Below are 25,581 nucleotides of genomic sequence, written 5' to 3'. Positions count from 1 at the left end.
GGTCTGAAATAGTCAGAATCTGGTTATTTTCCAGGCACGCTACAAACGACACCTGTTTGATAAGGTTTTTGGAGAGGGCTGAGGGTATGTGTCTTAGACCGTGAAGGGGAAGAAAGGAGCTTCTGTAGGTGGCTGGTAAGCTTCTGCTGACGTGATCATTTTAATGTTGCTGAGGTTTGAATTGTATTAATGAGTGTTAAGGCACCAAGGGACTTGGATAGGCATCTTTATAGTTATTTGTAAATTTAAGTAAATTATATCTACACTAATGGCTCACAGATACACCTCTCCACTGTTTCCTGTCCTAGCTAAAATCTAGGCTGGTCTGACATCTTCTCATGGACTTTCAGCCATCGGCTGAAGCTCAACATGGCCAAAACAAAGCTCTTAATCTTTTCCCTCAAGCCTCTATCCTCCCTTTTTCACTCACGATGGATTACGCCACCCATCCTCTTTGTCACTCAGACCTGTAACTGAGTGTCACCTTTGACTTGGTCCTCTGTCTAAATCAGCGGTTCTCAACCCGCAGGCTGCATGCGGCCCAATTAGGACACAGCTGCGGCCCAGTTCAGCTGTGTGCTAAAGGCTGTGGGTTCCCATCTGCTGTGCTGTGTGGTGGGTTGTTGGCTGCCACTAGCCCCGCAGGGTGGAGCTCGGGGTCCGAACAGCTGGCTGCTGCCTGGTCCCCCACACAGCATATGTGGCCCATAATGATAAATAGGTTGAGAACCACTGGTCTAGATACTCACATCCAAGCTGTATCTACTGCTTGCTGGTTCTTCCTGAATAATGTCTTTAAGATCCACTGTATAGATAAGGTGAAGTTTATCTCATGTCTCAACTACAAGTTCCTCCTCTCTGGACTTGAGAAACCACTTTTTGTTCCACTTACCTTCATTCAAAGCATTGCTGTAAAAATCATTTACTTGTTTTATCACTTTGACCATTTCCTCCTTCTCTGCATCCCTCCACTCTCTTCCCCGTCTCTACCGCATCAAACACTATTTGTCTTCCCTTTAAAAGGCCTTCATGGATGAGCTTCACTTTTATCTGTCATCTCATATACACTTTTGAGATGTGACGGTTGCCTCTGTTCTGCCACTGATTCTAGTTTTCATTGCCCATTTGCTGAAATTGTCAATTTTCCAAGAACAACTTTGCACTTTCTACCATGCTGCCCCTTATGCCTGGAAAGAGCTCTCTGTAAAAGTCTGCAAAGCCGCCACCTTGTCCTCCTCAAATCTCCTCTTAAAACTCATCTTGGCTGTGTTGCCTCCAAAGTGCTTGGCAATGATTAGGCAGTTGATGTACTGGTGACTGCTGCTTATTACACCGATCATAATAATCTGTTTCCTGGTACTCCCTCTGTTTTGTATCAGTGTATTTGCTCTTGCCTCCATTTAAGCTACCCCTTCCTTGAATTCATTTATTTCACACAGCTAGAGGTGGAGGCTGCCAGATTGCATGTTTTTTTATTTAAATGCAGCCTCAGGTTTCCTGTTTTGCCTTATTCTGAGCTCTTTCGCGCAACAGCCTGATTCAAACTGCTTGCCATACACACCTCATCTTGGCATGGAGGTAAGCAGGGCAGAAACCTCTGTGGCTGAAATGAGTGAAGAAATAATCTATACTTCTGTACGGTTTTCACGGACACCGCCAGTCTGTGCCGACGACGACGTGACAAAGAGAGGTAAGCAAGCCAAATGAAATCGGTGAATCCCAGAGCAAAGGCTCTGTCATATGGTATCTACAGGAGCTATGGCAGAAATGTTTAGAGCTGGCCATTGATTTTGGGTGTCCAGCTTGAGACATCTTGGGTTTGATTTTTAAAAGTGCTGAGCACTCACAACTATCGGAAATCAGCGGTAGCTGAAAGAGCACAGCATCTCTGAAAGTAAGGCCCCTAGTAGGATTCTCAGGTTGGGCACCTGAAATCTGTAGCTTGCTTGAACTTCACTGCATGACAATAGACTGGAGAATTTAAGCCTATGTAGATTAATAAAGATGAAGGTACAGATAAATTATTGGCATATATGAATCATACATGAGTAAGGGAAAAGATCTTTTAGATCATCCTGTCTGTCTTCCAAGGGCGAGTGCAAGATTGTTCCATGTGGCATATTATATTTTTTTCAGTGTTTTCTTCAGTCTAGTTTTAAAAGTCCCCTTGTGACAGAGCTTCCATCTCTTCTCCTAAGAGACCATTCCACAGCTCAACACATCTCACTATCAGGAAGATTTTCCTGGAATTCATCTTATATTTTTCCTTCCATAGCTTCCTCTGCCCTTTTGCAGTTTACACCCTTCAGATATTTGCGGGCTCTTATGAAGTCCCCACCTTAGTTGTGATTTAGTTAAGATTGATTTTTAGCTCTCTTAATTTCTCCTTATAATTGTTTCCTTCCAATCCCCTGATCATTTTTGTTCTTCTCTGAACTCCCCCCAGTTTGCTAATGTCTAATAATGAGGTGCCCACACTGAATGTAATATTCCAGGTAGGATCTCATCAGAACTGTGTAGAGCGAGGCTATTGCTTCACTGTCTCAAGAAGAGATCATAGAATCATACAATATCAGGGTTGGAAGGAACCTCAGGGGGTCATCTAGTTCAACGTCCTGCTCAAAGCAGGACCAATCCCCAACTAAATCATTGCAGCCAGGGCTTGGTCAAGCCTGACCTTAAAAACTTCGAAGGAAGGAGATTCCACCAGCTCCCTAGGTAACGCATTCCAGTGTTTCACCACCCTCCTAGTGAAAAAGTTTTTCCTAATATCCAACCTAAACCTCCCCCACTGCAACTTGAGACCATTACTCCTCGTTCTGTCATCTGCTACCACTGAACAGTCTAGATCCGTCCTCTTTGGAACCCCCTTTCAGGTAGTGGAAATCCCCCCTCATTCTTCTCTTCCGCAGACTAAACAAGCCCAGTTCCCTCAGCCTCTCCTCATAAGTCATGTGTTCCAGTCCCCGAATCATTTTTGTTGCCCTCCACTGGACGTTTTCCAATTTTTCTACATCCTTCTTGTAGTGTGGGGCCCAAAACTGGACACAGTACTCCAGATGAGGCCTCACCAATGTCCAATAGAGGGGAACGATCACGTCCCTCGATCTGCTGGCAATGCCCCTACTTATACATCCCAAAATGCCATTGACCTTCTTGGCAACAACGGCACACTGTTGACTCATCCAGCTTCTCATCCACTGTAACCCCTAGGTCCTTTTCTGCAGAACTGCAGCCTAGCCATTCGGTCCCTAGTCTGTAGCGGTGCATGGGATTCTTCCGTTCTAAGTGCAGGATTCTGCACTTGTCCTTGTTGAACCTCATCAGATTTCTTTTGTCCCAATCCTCTAATTTGTCTAGGTCCCTCTGTATCCTATCCCTACCCTCCAGCGTATCTGCCTCTCCTCCCAGTTTAGTGTCATCTTCAAACTTGCTGAGGGTGCAATCCACACCATCCTCCAGATCACTTATGAAGATATTGAACAAAACCGGTCCCAGGACCGACCCTTGGGGCACTCCACTTGATACCGGCTGCCAACTAGATATGGAGCCATTGATCACTACCCGTTGAGCCCGACAATCTAGCCAGTTTTCTAGCCACCTTATCGTCCATTCATCCAGCCCATACTACTTTAACTTGCTGGCAAGAATACTGTGAGAGACCGTGTCAAAAGCTTTGCTAAAGTCAAGGAACAACACGTCCACTGCTTTCCCCTCCTCCACAGAGCCAGTTAGCCACAGATGCTTCTGTGTATGCAGCTAAAACACACATTCCTGGTGCCTGTGGCTGTTGTTGCCACATGCCTAGATATTGATCTGTTTGAACAAAGCTGCTATAGGAAACTTCAAATATCCACCTGCCAGTGAAGTCTCACTTAGTTGGTAGGAAACCTCCTTGATTTTGGCTATGTTTTCTGGCTGTGTTTCAAGTCCAATACGTGGGAGATGGGGATTGTACTGTGTATATTTCAGTTATATGTTTGCAGTTTCTCTTTTGTTTCAAAATCTCCCTTTTCACATTGTCCCCTGCTGAGCCAAAACCAGAGGAACAGAAAAGGGGAAGCTTCTCTTCAAACCCATATCCCTCTGCCTCCCCAGGAAACAGCATCTGGTCACTGTCCACCTCATTTCTCCAAATGAAGTATCTTTCTCTGGGCTGAAGCAAGGCTGTTACTACCTCTTATTGGGTCACATCTTGTCATTCCCTGGGGAACAATGCAGTTCACCACAGTCAACTCTCCAAGAGCTTTGTCCAGTTCTTGTTTAAATGTCCTGTCTGTAAAAAGGTTCCCTCCTCTTCCTAGGGGGAGACTCTTCTCTAGTTTCACAGGTTCCTCGCTGTTAGGAAATATTTCGTGATTATTCAGTGTGAGATTTCCACCTCTTGTTCAGTTTCATCTCATAGTGGTTTTTTCCCTTTCCCCACACAAAGCCTCTCTCCTCATGTGATACCATAACAGCTGAGATCAGCAGAGGCCCTCAGGCCTACAGCAACTTGGTTCAACAGGGCAGAACTACAGGCCCTAAATTCTCACTGAAGGACCCTCAACTCTGGAGTTTTCTTTCCTCCTTAGTTGGATGGATCGTGCCAAGACTCAGATTCAGCCAGTATGCACCAGTGCGGCATACCAACACTGCTTGTATGCTGCTACCTTATTCTCCAAAATTCAAGTTTTCGTGTGTTTTTCAAAGTCTGTAATGGTTGGTTGGGGAGATACACTAGCCTTGAAAACAGGAGCTGAATGTATGCAGTGATCTCTATCTGTGTTTCCAGAATCTGAAACAATAACTCTGTGTAGTGTGAACTGCCCTATTTATCTCAGTGGGAGCCAAGCCAGATACACAAGGATAACAATGGTGACATTTCAAGTATTAATTATTTCATTGCTCACCTGTTGAAGTCCCGGGGAGGTGGGCATGCACAAACCTGCCCACAACAGAAAGCATGGGCAGTGCGTGAATCGCTGGCTGGGGGAGACTAGCCGCCAGCCCTGCCCCTTCTGCCCAGGGCCTTGCCCCTTCTGCCGGAACCCAGAGTCCTCCCACTGTGGCTGCTGGCCCCTGCCCCAGGCTAGTGCCCCCAGCCCTGGAGGGAGGGAGGGCAGTGTCACCACAGGTCCCCCAGCCCTGAAGCTCCAGGAGGGAGGGAGGCTGATGCCACCGCAGAGTGGGAAGCAGCAGGAGGTTTGGGGGTGGAGCATGGGTGAGCCACGCCTGTCCCTCTCCCAGCCCGATACCCGCTGCCCATGGCTAAAGGCCCTTTGCCCAGGCTAAGGAGAGGAGCCACTGAACCCAGGGCTCAAATAATTGTGGGTGACGACAAAAGAAATCAGCTCACTGTGAGCATGTAGGAAAGGAGAGGGATGATCCTATTATGAAGGTCTGTGCAATCTACTGTGAGTGATTGATTGGCCTTGGGAGAATACTGTCACTTTCCCCAGTCAAGAAGGGGCCAAACCTAAGGAGCCTAGTGGAGCCCAAGGGAGCATCTGACCCCCTCCCGCCCCCTCCAAAGGAGAGCCAAGCTCAAGAAGCCCAGTGGTGTAATGTGCCTCACTTAGGAGAAACCAAACACGCAGAGCCCATGGGTGTCTTTGCACCGCAGTGAGGGGGAACCAAGCCCAAGGATCAAGCATGATCACATTTTGAACATCTATACAATTGACTGTGAGTGAAGTCTTGTGGCTGAATCTTGGAAGGGTACCAGAGCATTTATTTTGGTTTGTTTCCATCTGCCTCCTGGATCCTGAGTCTGCTGACCTTGATAGTCTGGTTCAAGGCCTTTTAGCTTCCCCAACTTTTGGGGAAGAGGCAAGATTAGGAAAGTGTATGTGAGTTCAAGGGATATTGATAACTTATTGGGACTAACTGATTAAGGCAGATGAACTTATAGTGATACATTTATTTCTGATTTGTGATCCTTTCATTGTACATGTGCCAAGAGCCCAGTGAGAGGGACATTTAAAAGTCAAAATAATAACATAGCCAGCACAGCTACAGTTTGGGGAAGATGTAACCAAGCAACAGTACCCATCACACTTTTATTTTCGTCTTGCCTCATTCATACTGTGCTGAAATTAGTTTTTCATGGCAGCGGGAACTTTGGTTTTGTGGGAAAGATGCAACGTCTGGACTGGGAAGTTGAGAGAGGAGGGTCCGGGACACACTCTGTTTTTGAGAAGTGGGGAGAGAGGGAGGAACTGAAAAGTTTGGACAGGCAACCTTTCAGAACTGTGAAACCAGAATTCAGTGTTAAATGTGAGCAGAGATTTATCTCCTGTTTGAGCTATTTTCTGTTTATAATCAATGTGTGCAAAAGATTATGTGATGGATATGGAGCTCTCCCTTCCCTCCTAACATCAGGGTTTGCAGGATTTCTCAGGCCCTCAGACTGAGTCCAATATCTTGAAGCACTCAACAGCCACATTGTGCTAGTAAAACTATAATAATAATAATAATGAATTGTTATCCAAAGGTCTCCTAGGCATTGTACAGAGATGAACGAAGACATGATCAATGCCAGAGGAAGGGAGTAACTTTTCCATCTGAAACTCCAGGAAGAATTCTAGAGAGGCAGAATGTAGTTATATGATTAGGAACCTGGGCAGGATGCTGAGATTAAAACTACCTACTCAGGCAGAAGGTACCAGGGCATCTTTAAATCAACATGTGGAGAAGGTCTTATTTTTACATTGTATATGAAAAGTAGTGGCTCCAGCAGCACAAAATCATTCTTCAGCACCACAGTGGAACATTGGAGTCAGTAATGATTCTTCAGGAACAGCGCTTCTTGTTGAGTCACATGCACCATCCCCGTGCACACAGTGCCCTAGCTGGACTCTGAGATATTGGGGTCAGTTCTGTTTCAGAGGAAGGTGCTCCCTTACCAGGAGTGCTCCCTGCTGCAAAATATCCCATAGCACTGTGCAGGGCTGTTGAGTTCAGTGTTGTGGAATTACTGATGCCTGGGTTTTGCAGATGTAGGTAGCCATTTCTGGGTATGGATATATTATTAAAGGAACTATAGGGAGATGTAAGCAGTGCGTCCATTTTGGGGTATAAAATCTATAGCCTTCTCTGTAGCCATAAGCTGTTTGGGACAGGAATGCTGTAATTGTTGGACCCATTTATAAATTGTTCAGTACTGTGTGTGTACAAGCCTAAAAATTACAGCTATTAATGGGGATGCATAGTCAGGTAGGTGTACACACCATACATTTACCATGGTTCCTGTTTTCTCTCTTTCAGCTCCCCAGCGCTGGTCATCTGGCCTGTGCAGCTTGGCTGTAGGTGTTGGGATGCTGAGCACGCTCCTGGTGATTGCAGTGGTAGCGTGGGCGGTTTGGAGGATTGGTGAGTGACCAAAGAGACATTGATGTGAACTACCTGAGATCACAAGATGGGAGATCTGTTCTCAATTCACCTAAGCAGAGAAGGCAAGATTCTGATTACCATTATACTATGGCAAATCGGGAGTAATGCCACTGGAGATACTCTAGCTTCCTGTAAAGGAAGCTTTACTTCCTGTAAAGGAAAGCAGAAGCTTGCCTGCAGCTTACTGAGGTCACCCGCTATGGAGACCCCAGAGGATCTATCCTAGGCTTTTTTTCCTAGTTAAAGGAAGAACAATGAAATGAAATATAATTTTTTTTTCCAGAAAAATGAGTCTTAAGACAGTGAATTGAGAAATAAAAGTATTGCTGGTATGACATTCTGCGGGTAGCATGCACAAGAAGGTGCTAAACTCCATATGCATATGCTGCAAGCTGCTATAAGCTGTAGTCACACCTATTCCACTTCTCATCCTGTGAAACGATCACACCCACAGTATGTCGTGACCTTTTCCCCTGTGTTTCAACCACACGCAGTGCCTGTCTTGCTTTCAGAGGGCTAATTTCTGCTCTCACAGGACTAAGTAACTGCAGCCACTGAAGTCTGTGGAGTTATCCCAGTATCAGAGTGGTGCAAATTACACAAAGGGCCTGTGATTCCATTGCCTTGTATAGCCATTTATACTTTTATTCCTGACTCTCAGGTCCCTGCCTTAATTACAGTCCATCATTTCCACATGGCTGTCGTGTTCTACCCAAGGTGGCTACATTTCCGCAAGCGGATGTACAATCCCGGCATGTATCCAGGCTATAAAATGCCCTAAAATTCTTCAGAGTGAATAGAAATAGAGAAAAGTCATTATTATGATTCCTTTGCAGATAGCTCCTATCCTGGATGCCCTGACCAGTGGTTGGGTTACAGGAGCAGCTGTTACTATTTCTCCAAGATAAAAAAGGATTGGAATTCCAGCCAGGCATCCTGTTCTGCAGAAGGATCACATCTCCTGATGATCAGTGATGCCAAGAAAATGGTAAAAGTCTGTCAGTATCATTACATGAGGCTCTTTTGTTGTCTTGCAAATGCTTCTGTGATTTGCCCCCAGTGCATGTTATCATGCCGACACCAATTTACTATAAAGGAGAGAAAAAACCTTGATTATAACAATGTTTCACAGGAGGCTGACATTTTCAGTCTACATCCAAGAGGCTCCCCTGGGGAGGTTATGATCAGCAGTCAGGGAAGGATGTTGCATGGGAGCCTTTTTGCATCCTCTGGCCCGTGTCTCCTTTCCCCCGCCCCCGCCAATAGTTTCCACTGATGAGAGTTAGCTTAGCTCAGCCAGTGTAAGCAACTGAACACAATTGTATGGGTGATACTGGGAGCCATCTGTAAGGTCTTTCACCTTCAGGTGCCAGGTAGGGGGCACAAAACTGATGACCATGAGAGATTTCAGAGTAACAGCCGTGTTAGTCTGTATTCGCAAAAAGAAAAGGAGTACTTGTGGCACCTTAGAGACTAACCAATTTATTTGAGCATAAGCTTTCGTGAGCTACAGCTCACTTCAGAGTTTCAGGCACCAGGCAAACTAGGCAAAGCTAGTTGGGACTCTTGCTTAAGCAAATCCTGACCACAGTCCTTGCTGCTGGAAGCCGTCCTCAACCCCTGTACGACCCATTTTTCTACTGCCAGAAAACCTCCCTGACCCCTCGGCTGAAAGTTCCCCACCCACTTCTCAGTTCCTGGGGCCTCCCTTGATATCTCCTGTCATGAGTTCCACATACACTGGATTTTCCTTCTACAAATCACCCCTGTACTCCAGCCACGTGCTACTGTGTTCCTAATGCTGCACAGGTTGTGACCCATAGGCTCCCTTTTGCTGAAAACATTCTTTGATTTCCTGGAGATGTTTCCCAATCTGGCCTATCTCCACATGGCCAGAAGCCCTCCCTGGTGCCTCCAAGCTTCCATTCCCCAGGAATCTCTATGGCTCCTCCTAGACACTTGCCTCACAAAGACACTTCATTGCTGGAAGATGTCAGCTTTGCTGTTTGCTTCTTTGCATCACCATTCCTGGCAGCAGGAGGCATGGTGTATTTATTATGATTTAGGTAGAAACCCAGTGGGGCAAATTCATTCTGAGTGATTTCCTCAACTTTTGTGGATTTATTCCAAGGCGGAATTTATTGTGTACAATTATTCTTTCTATGAACAATGAACACAAGCTCAAAGTCAGACAAATGGAAATAAAAGCCTGTAGGGCAAGGGTGGGCACACTATGGCCCAGGGGCCGCCTCCGGCCCGCCAGACGTTTTAATTTGGCCCTCAAGTGCCCGATGGAGAGTGAGGTCAGGGCTTGCCCTCTCCGGCGCTTCAGCTGGGGAGTGGGGTCAGGGGCTTGCCCCACTCTGCGCAGCTCCCAGAAGTAGTGGGGTGTCCTCCCTCCGGTTCCTACGCATAGGAGCAGCCAAGGGGCTCTGCACGCTGCCCCCGCAGCTTCTTAAGGTTAAGGTCCTTTCAATTTTTACTGAAAAATTCCCAAGTTTTACAAAAGTTATTATTTAGCTTTTATTGATTTTTTTCATCCAATTTTTGGCCACTCAGGTACATGAAAATACTGATTATCTTAAGAAAATCCAGTGCATTCTATTAGTTGTGTTTTATGTTAATAATAAGTTAGTCTAAGTGTAAATGTGAGGCTGTTGGTCAACGTAAAGCAATGTGGTAGAAGATACACACGCGCATGCACATGTGTACATGTAGTCACAAATTGTTAATGTACAGTTCATTAAATAAACCACAACATTAAACTGCTTTTACTTTCAATACTCTTACTTTTCTCTGCTACTTTTTTTTCTGTCCTCCTGTCCCCCCCCCATATTAACCAGGATATTTACGCAGAAAACTGTCAAGTTTAATTTTTTGCACTGATTTTCACACATTTTAGAATTTTTGTAATAAACAGAGAGACATTCCCAGGAAATTTAAAACAAAATAATCACTGAAAATAAAAGGTTCTTGAGAATAGTTAGGCTCAGCTGGTATATTTTGCTCCCTCACATTTGATCGCTCTGTTTGCCTATCAGGACTTGAATTTTCCTGTTGATTTTGATTAGTTCCTTTGTCCTTCCCCACTCCCTTCTAGGACCTGTTCTTGGGAATGCACCTAGATTCCCACTGGATTGGTCTGAGGAAGAGCAAAGGCACTGACTGGACCTGGGAAGATGGCTCAAAACTCAACAATACAAAGTGAGTTTTTGATTTCAGTTTTTGAAAAAAACAGCAGCACTCGGAAGAGCTAGATCCTCAGGTACTAACAGTGTTTATCAGTCCTTACCCAGGCAAACCTACTGAGGTACAGGTACAGTACCATAGCTATGCTGGCATAACCCCACAGTGCAGATGCACCCAACACTGAGGGAAGCGTTTATCCTGTCAATGTAGGAACACAATATTCCTGAGGGACGCACAGGCGCTGACTTTCTTCTTTCCGGATGGGTGCTTCATCCCTGCTCCACCCCAAGGCCCTGCCTCTACTCCACCCCTTTCCCCAAGCCCCCACTCTCACTCTGCCTGTTCCCGCTCCTGTTCCGCCACTTCTCGCGAGCGTGCGCTGCCTCGCTCCTCCTCTTCTCACCCCCCTCTCCACTCCCTCCCCCCAGTGCCCGCTGCCGAGCAACTGGTGGGTGCTGAGCACCCACTTTTTTTTTCTATGGGTGCTGCAGCCCTGGAGCACCCACAGATTCAGTGCCTATGGCTAGGTGGACAGAAGCATTCTTCCGTTGACCTAGCTGCATCTACACCAGATGTTAGGTCAGCATAGCTATAGCGCTCAGGGGTTGTGGATTTTTTTAATCTCTGGGTGCTGTAGGTATGTTGACCTAAATTCTAAGTTTAGACCAGAGCTTACGCACTGTCAAATTCTGCTCTACCGCCATCAGCATGACTCCAAGGCCATTGAGCCTTTTTCTCTACTACTCTGACCCAAGACCCTCTTAATGCCAACTGGCAAAGGGGTGCAGAGGAGCTACAGGGAACTCCTGGGTCTGGTCTTTTCATTCTAGTTCACCAAAGAATGTCATGTGAGGTCTCAAATAAAAGCCAACGTCATACTGATCATCTATATAATTATGAAGCACGTGTACGAATGTTATGTAAGGAGTTATGTAAATACATTAAAAATCAAGTTCTTATAGACTTTGTCTAGGGACTGGTCACTAGCAATAACAGGTTTTCTGACAGACAAGAAATGTTTATCTATATGGCTGTTTACATGTTAATTAATTATTGTGTGGTTCACAATGGGTTTCCTCTTATCAGTCTAAACTGCATGTTAATCATAGGACTGGAAGGGACCTCGAGAGGTCATGAAGGATTGTAAAACATGACAGAGAAAAATAACAGGAAGAACCACACAGTGGAGTAGGGGGAGAGAACACTATCTTGAGGTGCACATCAAAGGTTTACTCTTCTGTATTTGGGAGACAAGACAACAACATGTCATCCTTCACCTAGGAAGTAAATAGATAGCATATTTGCTTCATGAAAGAGGGGTCTCGTTCTCAGCTAGGCTTAGTTGAAAACACTGGAGAGAACTGTGGGTGAGACACTCTTGGTTAAAGAAGCTTATAACTTGTTAGTTAAGTTTTGTCTCTAGAAAGTGTGTTATGATTTTCTTTTGTATGTAACCATTTGTTTCCAATACTCATACTCACTGTCACTTGTATCGCTGTGCTTTGATCATAAATTTATTCTTGTTTTCACTCTAACACCACAGCACTGAGATATATTTAAGCAAAATGCTGATCCTGAGTTGAATCTGACAAGCTGCTGTGTACTATTCCTTTGGGAACAGCAGGCCTGGTAATTCTGTGAGTGTCTAGTATACTGGGGCTGGACACTTCAGGGAAGGCTCAGAGGACTTGGGGACTATTACTAACCTGTAGAGCAAGAGTGAGGCCTGAATGGTGTGCTTATGTTACCACAGGCTGGTGGTTTCAGAGAGCTAATCCACAGCAGGCACAGGCAAGACTGCCTCAAGCTAATGGCAGGTGGTGGTGGTGAGGTACCTCACAGCCCTGGGTATTCCTGGGGAGCGTGACAGCCACTTTGCACAGTATGATGTCATTTATACCTATGAAAAGTAGCTATAAAAATCTTACAGCTCTGAAACTGATGTTAACTGCAGCTCTGTAAATCAAGAATTATTCTACTGAAATGAATAGAGTTACACTGGTTACAGTCTAGAGTCCCACTGCTGTTAAACTGGTTTAAGTCAGATCGGAATCAAGCCCTACTTTTCTGATTTGGGAGCATTTCACACCCACTTTGCACTGGTGCAAGTGGCACAAAAAGTTCAAGGCAGTGAAGAATTCGGCCTAGTCTAAGCTTAAAATTTAGGTTGACATAGCTGTGTCAAAAAATCCACCCCACCCCCCCAAGTGTCGTAGCTTTGCTGACCTAAGCCCCGCTGCCAGTAGGTCAACAGAAGAATGCTTCCATTGACCTAGCTACTGTCACTCGGGGAGATGGTGTTCCTACACTGGCATAGCTACGGCTATAGTCTCCATAGTGTAGACCTGACATAGGCCCTTTGGCGTTAGTAAAGTTATTCTGGATTTACACCATTATAAACCAGCATTTGAGCCTTCATTTTTACTCATTCAGTTGCCTGAATAAGGACCTCAGGATTTGGCCCTGGGACTTTATTATAATGGCAGAACACTTTCCCTCTCTCTAGCACCTTCTCAGAGCACTCCAAGTAATGAGCTAGCCTGACACCCGCTCTGTAGGGGAGCTCAGCGTTGGTATTCCTATTTTGCAGATAAGGAAGGTGAGGCCCAGAGAAGCAAGCCAACATGCACAGGGTCACGCAGTGTGTCACTGACAGAAGTAGGATGAGGCCCTCATGACTCCCCATCCTATGCTATACTACTTGACCAGTTTCCCTTTGGAATTCCAACTTCCATGTTCTAAAGAACGCCTGGAAGGAATGGTCTCTCGCTGAGGCTCCCAGCTTTGCCACTCTCATCCTGACCCAGATGGCTCCTGGCATGAACACACACACCGCTCAAGTTGCTAAAGTTAATTCACTTCACCGTGTCCTTGTCTAGTACTGGCATGGGTATCATGATGATAATGGGCCAGGGGGGTTATTCTATATATGCAGTCTCTATTAGTGTTCGTTTTGGATTCAGTGACAGCTGCCCCTTCTGTGGCTGTTCCTGTCACCTCCCCCTGACAAGGCAGAAAACTCTTTATGGTTGCCTTTTAGTGATGACTCCTACTATTTCTCCTCAGTCTGTGTTCTCTGTGTCTCTTTTGCAGGGTCATCTCTAACAGCCCCGTGCAGCACTGTGCCGTCCTGTTGCAGGGTACCCTCCAGGCCTCCAGTTGTGAAGTTCATTGCCCGTGGATCTGTGAGAAATCCCCCAAGTAACCACCTCCTGCACTTTCCCACAGAATAGTCTTCACTCACACCCAGCCAATGGATCCGGACCGCAGCAGTGCATCCAGACATGCCTAATCCTTGTTCCCAGTGGGGCCAGGCTGGTGACGCTCCTAGGAGTTTTGTGTCACCATTGCCCTCTGTTGAAATGAGTCAGAATTGCACAGCCATGTAGGAGACTGAAATCTGATTCATGGACTCTCAGTTCCCTGAGGCTGGAGCTCTGAGGATGAGTTCTGTGCAGAAAACCTAGATCCATTTTCAGTCCTCATCTTTCAGGGCTGGGAGCATTGCAGAGACCTGCTGACGTTATCTTTGTTGCCATGGAAAGTTTTGAGTGTGATTCCGAGTCTTAGTTTTTCTCACTCTGCCCCAGTGCGTAGGTCATTAGTGTGACAGAGGCTGGGCCCAGTGACCCCTTAGGGTTAGACTTCTGTGTTGCTGATCAGATGACAGACTTTATTTTCAGTCCACGTTTCTCATTTCTTTGGCACCAGGAATGCTGCAGAAACTGGGCCTTCTGCCCCTACTGAATTGTTCTCTACTTGCTGTACAGTAAACTAGCTTCCATTGCACTCCCAAAATCTGTCTCTCATTTGTGCCCAAGACTAGGAGTGCTGTGAAAGGAACAGAGGAAGGTGAAATGAGAATGTGTCAACCCAGAAATAAAAGTAAACTTCTAACTCCAATATTTGAGGTGATGCGTCGGGGGGGGGGAATGCAGGATCAAATGCCCCTGCAGTAGCTGCTCGGGAGGGGAGCGGGACAGGGCCAGAGCTGTAGCAGAAGGGGCTGGACTAGAGCCTCTTCCGGTCACGCTGGAATGCTGCCCGGTGCAGCAGAGCAGCTCCTGGAAGAGTGCCTAGCTGCAGCGGTGTTGGGCTGCTCCCCACCCAGGCTTGGCTTCCAGGGACAGCGGCCCAGTGAGCTGGAGCCCCCTAGCCATCAGCATATTCGACCACTGTCCCCGGAAGCCAAGCCCGGGGAAGGAAGCGGGCAGGGAGCACGGGGGCCCCGGGCTGGGGGAGGGGAGGAAAAACTTGGGGAGGTCACGTGTCCTCGCCTTTAGCTTGTGCCCCCTAGTGTGGAGAGGCACCAATCTATGTCCAGTAGTGTAACGAACCAGCTAGTCTGTATCACCACTGTCCTCTTTTGGAGCAAATCAGAACTGTTCAGCAATATATGAGATTTGGAAGGATTTGACTTTTATTGGTAAATGTTGGTAAACGTTGATTTCACTGTACACACAAACTGAAAAAATATTTCCATTGATAATCAAAATTTACAGAGGCAAAGTAAGATAAATGCTACTTGAGAACTTATTAGAGTTTGATTTATGGTTATTTACTTTGTGTATTTTGACTTGTGATGTTGACAGTTTGTGTTTTAATGGTTATACAGCTTTAACTTTTTGAATTTCAACATCTACTGTCATTAAATATTGCCTGACTCCTCCATAATTTGCCACAACTATAACATTTAAATAGTTAAAAGTCTAAAATAATATTTAACATCAATATTAGCCATTGAAATTGTAAAAGAATAAAAATCAAATTCTGCCAGGCCTAATTACAGGCCTCCTTTAGCTTGAGTGGTTCAGGCCTGTACTTCTGGGGTAGTTATTATTTAATAATCGCGTGTATTATGGTAGTGCCTTGGGACCAACTACGAATGGGCCCCCATTATGCTCACCGCTGCACAAACGCAGAGTAATAGATGGTCCCGGCCCTGATGAGCTTACAGTCCAAGTGGGCAAGACAGAAACAGGGCAGAAAAGGAATAGAACATACAACCAGAGCGAGCAGTGGGGTGGCAGCAAATGGCATGGTAGTGCCATGATTTTTTTTTGAATGGTGTGGGGTGTTGCTTGGGAGGGGATCACTTACATGGAAAAAGAAAGGGAGACATGGCAGCACTTGAATATTTCTGGAACCCTGTGGAACAGCATTACTGATGGGCACAATGTGGAGGGGGGGCACCCCACCCCCCTTGGCTGGCTCTGAGCAGAGACTCAGCAGCAGCTGTCATTTCCCCTCTTGGCCATGCCCAAGACAGCATAGCAGAGTGGCTCTCCGGCGGGAGACCCATCACTTGCACAGGAGGTAATGCAGTGGGGACCTGGGCTTGGCACGTCCTATTCTAGTATTTGCCTTGTGGAAGGGACATGCTGCACCTGGGCACCTGGGCCAGAGCAAGGCACAGTCTGGAGAGCAAGGGGGAGGTACCATGCAGTTCCCTGGGCCCTCAGCGCCTTTGCTTCCCAACATCCAGGCTGCAGTCCTCCTCCCCTCTGCTGCCTTGCCTGGAGCAGGGAACTTGGGGAAGTGCCAGGGCCTTCCCACCCCCATACCCATAGTGCCAGAACACTGGCAGGGGCTCCCCTGTTGGGTGGGGATGCGAATGCCCCTCCCCATTACCTCCTCCGCTGCTGTCTGGGTGTGGCCAGGAGGGAGGTGGTGGTTGCTGGGTTTGTGCTCAGAGCCAGCCAGAGAAAAAAAGGCCTGGGCCCCACTTTGTTGCACCCCTATCCCTCCCTCCCCTATGGTCAGGGCTGCTGGCACCCCCTTCTTCCTCCCAAGATGTGGGGTGGAGCTGTTATGCTCCTGTGTCAGATGTTGGCTAGCTACAGAGCTTGGTTATACACACCAGATGTGTTTATCATAAAATCTTTTAAAACTCTGCCAGGTATAGCTGAGGGCAAGTCTACACTACAAAAGTAAGTCGACCTAAGTTACTGTGGTGGCTGTACGCCGACGTAATTAAATTGCTTTTGAACATCCACACTACGTTCCTTGTGTTGGTGGTGCAGATCCTCACCAGGAGTGCTTGCACTGATTTAACTGTCATCGTGGGGCACTGTGGGACTGCTTCTAAAAGGCAGCAATACTCAGTGTAAGCAGTGCAGCGTGTACATTGATACTGCATCAACCTAACTACATCGACCTAAGCGCTACACCTCTCATGGAGGTGGAATTATTAAGTCAGCGTAGGGAGCAAGTTACATCAGTTGGAGCTACATGTTACGTAGTTAGGTCAACGTAAGCTGCCTTACATCAACCTAACTCTGTACTGGAGACCAGGCCTGAGGTTCGTCTAACAATGGTGTGTTGCACACAGTGCCAGCTAGTGGCTGAACAGTATAATACAGTTTGGCCTTCCATTACATCTCCCCCCTTTAAGTTCTACATTCCTACCATTTACAATATTTACACTATCATGGTCTTTTTGAGGTTCAGTACAGGTAAGTCTATTAAGTGTCTCTGAAGCGTACAGGTTTTCTAGTTACATGACCCAAATGTGTAACAACTTGATCATCTGGCTATCCATTAGTTGCAACAACTGGCTGTGGTCAGTTTGGAATCCTTGAGTCGTCATCGTCTTCTGCATCTGCCATCTGTACCATTTGTTCTGTTCATCGTTCTTTCTGAGGAACAAACTTTAGATGTCAGTGGTTGCTGTTGAACTCTCTACTGTTGGTCTTGATCACATATGAGCTGGGTGCTGGATTCTTTTTCTTTATAACAGCTGGAGATGTCCATCCTTTTTCTCTATCCAATTTGACATGAACATGGTCACCAGGTTCTAGAGCTGGCAGTTCTCTAACTGAGTGATGTCTGTTGTAAAAGTGTTCATAAGCTTGTTAAGCCTTTTTACCCAACTTACCTACTCTCTTCATGTCTGGCCACTTTGGAAATAGATTCTTTACCAAAGCTGAACCAGTAGTTCTGAGTTGTCTTCCCATCAGGAATTGTGCTGGACTATATCCAGTAGTTGTAATGGTGTAACTCAGAAGAGCAAGAAATGGATCTTTCTGCTGTAGGATTTTCTTGGCTGTCTGTACAGCTCTCTCAGCCCCTCCAGTCGCTTATGGGTAATCCGATCTGCTAGTAATATGATCAGAATCCATCATAATTAGTTTGAAATGACTAAAATTCTACTGCAATGAATTGTGGCCCATTGTCTGTCACTAGTTGCTCTGGAATATCGATGTAAGAAAAGGTGTACGTCAGTTTCTCGATAACCTAATGACAGGTAATATCTTTCAAGTACATTATTTCTATATACTTGGCAACCAGGTAACGAAGTCTTGAGATATACCAGGACACAATCCTGAGACATAGTTCAGTCATGATTTCAGGGTATGTTCATAACAACATATAATGTTGCTATGTGTATTTTGCCATGATATTACTGATCAGCAAGTTGAGTTCTTAAATGATATCTCACAAGGCATACCTTGTACAGACATTTTTACAATAGTGTGTGAACACGGGGGTATATTCTGTCACATTTCCTCCCTTACAAAGCTGTAGTAGGGTCACCGTTGGCTGCCCTGGAGGCTGCAGGTCAGGACCCTCTTTCCTGGCTAGGGCATCTGCCACCATGTTTTCTTTTCTCTTTATATGTACAATATCCATATCAAATTGTTGGAGTATGAAACTCCAATGTAGAAGCCTGGAATTTGAGCTTTTAGTTTTGTTTAACCAGATTAATGGTGAATGATCCATTAAACCTTGAACTTTCTATTAAAAAGATAGGGCCTTAATTGCTTTCCTGCCCAAACTATTTCATAACATTCTTTCTCTGACAAAATAATTTTGTTCAGTAGGTACCAATTTTTTTCTTAAGAAAGCAATGGAGTGTTTTTTGTTGTTTTCCCCTCTCGGCATCAGTACAATGCCTAGACCAATGTCTGATGCATCTGTATACATTTCAAACATTTTGTCAGAATCTGGACTAGCTAGAACAGGCTTTTCAGAGAAGATTTTATTACCTTATCAAAATCCTCTTGACATGCCTTTGTCCATACAACGTTGTTAGGCTTTGTGGTTTGTTTTTTTTTATAGATCTGTGCTTGCAGGTACAATGTCACTGAACCCATACACAAACCTTCTGTAACTGTTTATCACACCTATGAAAAATTGGACCTATTTTTTGATTTGGGATACAGGTCACTTTACAAAATGGTTTCAACTTTCAAGGGATCAGGGGATATTTGACCTCCCCCTGCCCAGTGTCCCAGATAAGGAACTCTGGCTGCTTCAGTTTTGAACTTGGAGGCTCTTATAGTTAGGCCTGCCGCTTTGAGCTCTGACAGCATAATTTTTAAGTGGTTTTTTTTTGTGATTAGCCCAGGCGTTGCTAAACACTGCGATGTCGTCGGCATACACCCTTGCAAAGCTCTGCAAACCATTTAGCACTTGGTTGACCAGCCTCTGAAACGCAGCTTCTGCATTAATTAACCCAAATAATAATATTGGGAACTCGTACCATCCCCTCTCAGTGCTGAAAGCAGATTTTTTTTCTGGGTACCTTATCTAAAGGAATTTGCCAATAACCTGTAGTTAAATCAAAAGAGCTGAGATATTTAGCTCTGCTTAAAATGTCCAGCATATAATCAATTCTATGGGATACACATCTGGTACTGTGACAGTATTGAGTTTTCTGTAATTAACACACAACATTGCAGCGTTGTCTGTCTTAGGGACCAAGACCACAGATGACGCCCACGAGCTGTCAGATTCTTTAATTACTTCCAGATCTTACATGCTTTGTATAGCTGTATGAATTTGTTCCTGCACCTTGCCAGTGTCCCTGTGGGGTCTGCTGGGAGGTGGCTGTGATCCTTTCTGTAATGAGTCAGCAAGTGTGTCTTCCCTGACTTGTTAGAAAACACTTCTGTGTGTTCTTCCAGCACAATCAACACCTCTGCCCTTTCAACTGGTGTTTAATGCACTGCAGGTATCAATGCTTTCCAGAGAAGTCAGTTTTTGGCCTTCAGCCATTAAATCAATGAGGTGGTGTGCCTCAGTTTTCCCTTCTACACAGAAGAGCATATTAACCATGGCTTTCCTGTTGTGATAGGCTTTGTCTGTTTACATGTAGTAGCTGTGGGACAACATTACCATGAAGCTTTTTAACATGATATGTATCTTCATTTACCTCTATCACCTCAAAAGTTCCTTCCCAAGAATTTTGCATTGTGTATTTTTTCACAGGGCTTAATACCAACACCAAGTCTCCTATTTCAGTAGAATGCTTACAAGTATGTTTATCAGACCACGCCTTTCGTTTGGACTGACTGTCTTTCAGGTTAGTTTGAACAGCATCCTTCATGTCTTTTAACTCTTTTCGTAACCTGCAGGTCTCCTGCAATAATTCCTCACATCATCCTGTATTGCTGGCCAGTAGAAATTTTTCTTTTACCTTCATGGGTTCTCTGTGCCTCAGGTGACCAGTAAAAGGACAGTCATGTGCTAGCAACATTAATTCCCCATGGTGCTGGGCAGGCACAACCAACTGCTTATAGGGCTGCCCAGGGCTTTTGTTTTTTCCCATAGGAGCCTCCGTGTACAATCCCCCATCTTCTTCAAAAACCTCCCCCCCCCACCCTTTTCCTTTCCTGGGGCTTCCTTTAGGACACACTCTCTTATGCTCTCTAGAGTGGGGTGTACCCCTTGTTCAACTGCAAAACACTAGTAACTGACAACACAGCTGTCCACCCTTAGCCCCATGGGCATGCTGCTTTTCTCTGCATTGCAGGAGCCAGCCTCAGCCCCTCCCATACATGGCAACACACTGTTTCCTTCTGTTGTAGAGGAGTTAGAGTAACCTCTCCTTTCCCCCTTCCAGTTTCTAAGACTTTATCACTCCCCTCTGGGATCCCAGCACAATATTTCTAGAGCCCTTCACGGACTGCACGGATACAAAAATTTGGATCTGCATCTGACCCGCATCCAAGAGAATAAACTTGTATCTGACCTGTGATCCACACTCCGGTTTTTTTCTATATTTGCATCTGCATTGCACTTACACTCTATCTCTCTGTGCCTCTCTCAGGAGGAGCATCTGTGTGCGTGCGTATGTTCTGTATAAGAAAGCTATATGGCTTAATAAATAAGCACACTTATTATTTTTAAACATCAATCTGATTATACAACAGGTATCAGAACAAATAGCCTTTTACATAAAAAGTAATAAACGTCTCAAGTCAATAATTCTCAAAATCACAAACTAAACTGTAAAAAAGGCAGCAGCCTATTTAGCTTGTGCTTTATAAAGTCGTCACACTTTAGAACTCAGCAATCCCAGTTTTTTTGCACCAGTCATTAGCTCTTTGGCTAAAGGTTGGTTTTCTCCCTGGAGCGGTTCATGTGTTGAGGAAATTAGCAGTGTGTTTCCATCCAGATTCCTGCCCTTCTCACTGAGGGTTTGCAGTCTTCTCCCAATAGCTGGAATGTCAGGGGCTGAGAAGGGAGCCTTCGCCTCCTTGTCGTGCAGCTGTCAGTCTCCAGGCTTCCTGCTCAGCACTTCTTGCTGTGGTCTGCAATATTCCATTGATTTAAAGCCCCACTGAGGTCTCAATCAATAAAGCTGTTTCCTGCATGTGGTGCAATGTGTTGCTGGTGATGTTGAGGAAAAAAATGCCATGAGTACTAGTTCCTCAGGCAGGCTGCTTGGGTGTTTTAATTGATCGCAAAGCCTCTCCCCGCCCCCTCCCCCCCCCCAACTTTGTGGTTAGTTGAGGGGATTATCTGCATCACCCAGTGTGAGTTGCTGATAAAGAGGTAACTGAAGGTGATGATACTCTAGTCTAAATAGTCCATAGGGCAAGGGACAGGGAGTCCATTCTCCCTGTGGAGGCATGCAAGGGGAATACTGTCATAGGGCTACAGTGCTTAATTTGTGCTGGAACTGAGCCCTGGCACCTCTTGACTTGGCAGGTCATCCTCTGCACCTCCCTAGAGTGCTGGGGGGGAGGGGGCGCAAAGAATGATGACTGGTGCTCCATGACTCCAGGTCAGTTTCCCCACATGGGCGCGGGGGTTGGGGTTGGTACAGGAGGGGATCAGGGATTAGGGGCAAAAGTGGCACAGTGCAGGAGTGAGGGGCACAGGAGAGGGATGAAGATGCTCTCCAGCCACCCAGCCAGTGCTTAATTTGTGTGGGGCTGAGCCCCGGCACCTCGTCGAATACAAATTAAGCACTGCAGGGCTATCTACCAGCCTTGAATTGCAGGATTTAGTCTTAAATGTCTTCCTAGGGATAGCTGATTTTCTTTGACATGTTACTGTGTAAAAACATTAAACCATCCACTGTTTTTGGTTTAAGTGAAGTATGATTCTCATTGTGTGATCAGAGACTGAGAAGCCTGTCTTGGACAGTGCACTAAATGCAATGATGGAATGCACAAACCGTGCAACTCGATTGAGAAGGGGAAAGTTTTGTTTGTGTTGTCTCTAGCAGTTGCACATTTTCATTCTTTGTCATCTTCATCATTGTCACTTCCACACTTGCTATCCAAATCCTCAAACTCTGTATGTGACCATTTTGCCTCCTTTGATGATGATGTCTGTGTAGCTGATGAAAGAAGCGTAAGATTCTTTGCAGGAATATTTGTCTCCTGCAAAGAGACAGGCTTCTTGGTCCCTTGATAAACTTCCTGTCTCTCCTCTTCACTGAAACCTTTCATCTCCTTCTTTCATGGGTGCAGGAAAACCGCTACTCTGTGCATAGGCTTGATTTCAAACTTTTCAATGAGACACTGCAAGACTTTGGATTTGAGTTGACTTAGACTATCTACATCAGTGGTAGAAGGATGGGGATGCTTTTTCAGCCTTTTGTACCAAATGGACACCAAGTGGAGAGTGGACTGTATGACTGCTCTAGCGCATCTGATGCTTCCTTGAAGGGTTGCAGGAACCCTATTAAGATGCTCAAGGTGCTGTGGTCAATGCTATCAATGAGCTGAGCATCCCCCTTTTCTGTCAAAATTTCATGTATTCTGACCGACTGCGCCTCAATTGTCTTAAACATGGCTGGGTGGCTGTTCCATCGTGTTTCTCCATCACCTTTCAGAGACTTTTGCAGTCTGCTTTGAAGTCCAGATCTCCCTAAATAAGTAACGAGATTTCGGCTTGCATTGATCAGTTTGGTTCTTCTTTGAGTGCTTGCTCATATCAATTCCAATTAGGTGTGTGCGCGCTGCTTGCATCACTGTCGGAAACTTTTCCCTAGCAGCTACCCATGGGGCCGGCCGTGGAGTGGCACCGGTATGGCACTCTATACACGACCCTGCCTGATCCCCCTCCAGTTCCTTCTTACTGCCAGTGACAGTTGTTGAAACACTGGTCTCTTGCTTGCCAGTGTCCCACTAATTCCTAGCTCTTCTGTTAATCTCTGTATATAATTACCCACTGTTAGTTAATAGTTCTTAGTTGTTAATTGTAGTCTCGTTACTTAGTGCGGTGGGGGGGCTCCCCCTCGAACGCGCGCCCTGCAGGGCCTCAGGGCATGCCATCTCAGGGCTTCAAACCATGTAGTTCATGGGCTAAGCCTATGCCCATGGGCAACCCCCACGACTCCGGCCTCCGGTGTCTGGGAGAAGCCCATCAATCGGAAAAGTGCAAGATCTGGAAGGCTTTCAAGCCTCACACCAGGAAGGAGAGGGACTCATGGAGTCAGCCCTCCATCTGCAGCAGGACCCAGCCCTGAGCGCCTCGGTGCGGAGCACTCCTCCTGCAGCACTGTCTGTGGTGCCGAGAAAGGACTCGGCACACCAACCCAGGAGCTGCCAGTCCCCTGGGTCCCAAAAGTGTTTTCCCCAGCACCGCTCTCATTTCCTGGCTGTCCGCAAGAAACAGGCCAAAGGGAAATCCTCCCAGTGGGTTGCTACGGTTACTGCACCCCTGGAAGGGGACAGTGCAGGGGACGGGCCTATGGCCTATCGCAGGCCCCTGTCTCTCCAGGAAGCCCTACTCTCCTGGACTCATTGCGGCTGCATGTGGGGGAAGTTATGATGCCTTCCACCCCGGACACCTTTGAAGCAGCTATGGGCTCATTGAGATGATGGCACCTAAGTCTCCCACTGTGAGGGATAAGCCTCCACTCCCTCAGAGCATGGCACCGTCTAGAGGAGGCAAGCCTGCCATGTTGGGTCCATCTGCCCGCCGACCTGGATTTTCACGCCGCTCTGAGTCCCAGTGCCACTCCGAGTCATGGGACTGCGCCTATGCTCTGCACCGGTCTGATTCACGGCACTGGTCCCATAGCCTCGACCCTTGGAACCACTCCCGTTAGAGGTGGTCATCGGCAGATAAGTAGTGGTCCCACTCGAGGTCCAGGTCCCGTTCTGTGACCTCGCGGCACCGTTCTGAGCACCGGCCTCAGCCTGCATGCTGTTCACCTTCCAGGTGTCACTTGACAGACCGGCACCGCTCCTTATTGCCGCAGTGGTCCACATCACGGCGGCGCTTCCCGCTTCGGCACCATCCCCAATTGCGGCACCGCTGTACATCACGGCACCGTTACCCGCCTCGGCGCCACTCTACGTCATGGCACCGCTTCACACCTCGCCATCGCTTCCCGCAGTGGCACTGCTCAGCATCATGACACTGATTGACATCACAGCACCGTTACACTTCACGGCACGCATCCCACCCATTGGAGGAAGATGTTTCTCCAGTGCAGTCTCGCTCCGCTCCCCCTTGGCCATCCCACTCAAGGTCACTCTCCCTCCACTCAGGCAGGGCATCAGGGTCATCTGAGGCGCCCAGATCAGGGCAGGGGAGCCTAAGGCAGGACGCTTTGGTGCCCCAGTGGCCGCCCCAATGGCAGTTCTGGACCCCTTGGGTGTATCATCAGGCCCAGGGTGCTCCTCCTGGTATTTCACACCCCCTCCTCGGGATCTTGCCTCCCAGAGGCAACTCTCAGCCGCCCACCCGAGGACCCTCTGCAAAACTCAGACCCAGCACCACGTTTGCCTGCCGAGGCTACACCTGGTGCCCGTGAGGACCCGGTCCCTACAGATCAAGGGGCCACCATGGAACCGGTCCTACCAGTGGCTTCCTCCTCATTGTCCCCTGATGAAGTGGTGGCAGGCACCTCAACATCTGGGCCACCTCCCGTGGATTACAGGGCCCTGCAGGAAATCCGCCGACGAGTAGCCCTGAATATGAATCTTCAGGTGTAGGAAGTGGTGGAACAGGAGTACCCAATGGTGGACATCCTGGCACGGGGGGGGCCCTCTACAGTAGCCTTACCCATTATAAAAACTATCCAATCCAATGCCAAAACCATTTGGCAAACGCCTGCCTCCATTCCCCCTACGGCCAAGGGGGCCCAATGTAAATACTTTGTTCCCACTAAGGGATATGAGTCTGTCTTCACCCATCCTCCCCCATGCTCTCTCATGGCGGAGGTGGTGAATGAAAAAGAGAGGCAAGGTCAGCAGGCCCCTGCACCCAAATCAAGGAAGGCTAAACGGCTTGATTTGTTTGGAAGGGAAATTTATTCCACAGTGGGTCTCTCTCTCAGGATCGCAAACCAACTCATGGTCCTGAGTAGATACAACTACAACTCATGGTCCTCCTAAAATTCAAGGAGCTCCTCCCCTCTGAGTCGCAAGCGGAGTTGGGGACCATCGCGGAAGAGGGTAAAGCTGTTGCCCGGACTTCCCTCCAAGGCTCCCTCGATGCTGCAGACTCTGTGGCACATACTCTGGCAGCCGGGATTGCGATGAGGTGCAATGCTTGGCTCCAATCCTCTGGTCTGCCCCCTGAGATCCAGCAGACCCTACAGGACCTTGCCTTTTATGGCCAGGGCCTATTTGACGAGCAAACGAATTCCAGGCTGCGTAGCCTAAAGGACTCCTGCAACACAATAAAGTCCCTTGGCATGCACACTCTGGCAACCCAAAGGAAGCCCTTTAAACCGCAGGCCACCCAGCAGCGGTCTTTTCCTCCTAGGCCCAGACAGGGCTTCTTTCGTAGGAGAAGTAGATACAATGGATGCAAGCCATTGCG

The 25,581-nt window shown here is 46.9% G+C and overlaps 1 protein-coding gene across 1 annotated transcript; it reads left to right on the top strand.

Annotated features, from left to right (window-relative positions):
* The first annotated feature begins 1,601 nt into the window (after nucleotides 1–1,601).
* Nucleotides 1,602–14,448, top strand: KLRG1 (killer cell lectin like receptor G1). The gene is made up of 5 exons (XM_077807383.1): nucleotides 1,602–1,690; nucleotides 7,249–7,353; nucleotides 8,211–8,362; nucleotides 10,475–10,578; nucleotides 13,657–14,448. Exons 1-5 carry the CDS (start codon nucleotides 1,609–1,611, stop codon nucleotides 13,766–13,768), a joined length of 555 nt encoding a protein of 184 aa, XP_077663509.1. The 5' UTR covers nucleotides 1,602–1,608; the 3' UTR covers nucleotides 13,769–14,448.
* The last annotated feature ends 11,133 nt before the right edge of the window (nucleotides 14,449–25,581 follow it).

The sequence above is a fragment of the Eretmochelys imbricata genome, chromosome 1, assembly GCF_965152235.1.
Source record: "Eretmochelys imbricata isolate rEreImb1 chromosome 1, rEreImb1.hap1, whole genome shotgun sequence".
NCBI lineage: Eukaryota > Metazoa > Chordata > Testudines > Cheloniidae > Eretmochelys > Eretmochelys imbricata.
The sequence above is the reverse complement of the archived record's forward strand: the minus strand, read 5'-3'. Positions and strand labels throughout refer to the sequence as shown.

Excerpts from the sequence above, each read along its gene's own strand:
- KLRG1 (XM_077807383.1), top strand. The coding sequence starts at position 1,609 with ATGAGTGAAGAAATAATCTATACTTCTGTACGGTTTTCACGGACACCG. Across the intron at positions 1,691-7,248 it reads CGACGACGTGACAAAGAGAG|CTCCCCAGCGCTGGTCATCT; the intron begins GTAAGCAAGCCA and ends TCTCTCTTTCAG. Across the intron at positions 8,363-10,474 it reads TCAGTGATGCCAAGAAAATG|GACCTGTTCTTGGGAATGCA; the intron begins GTAAAAGTCTGT and ends ACTCCCTTCTAG.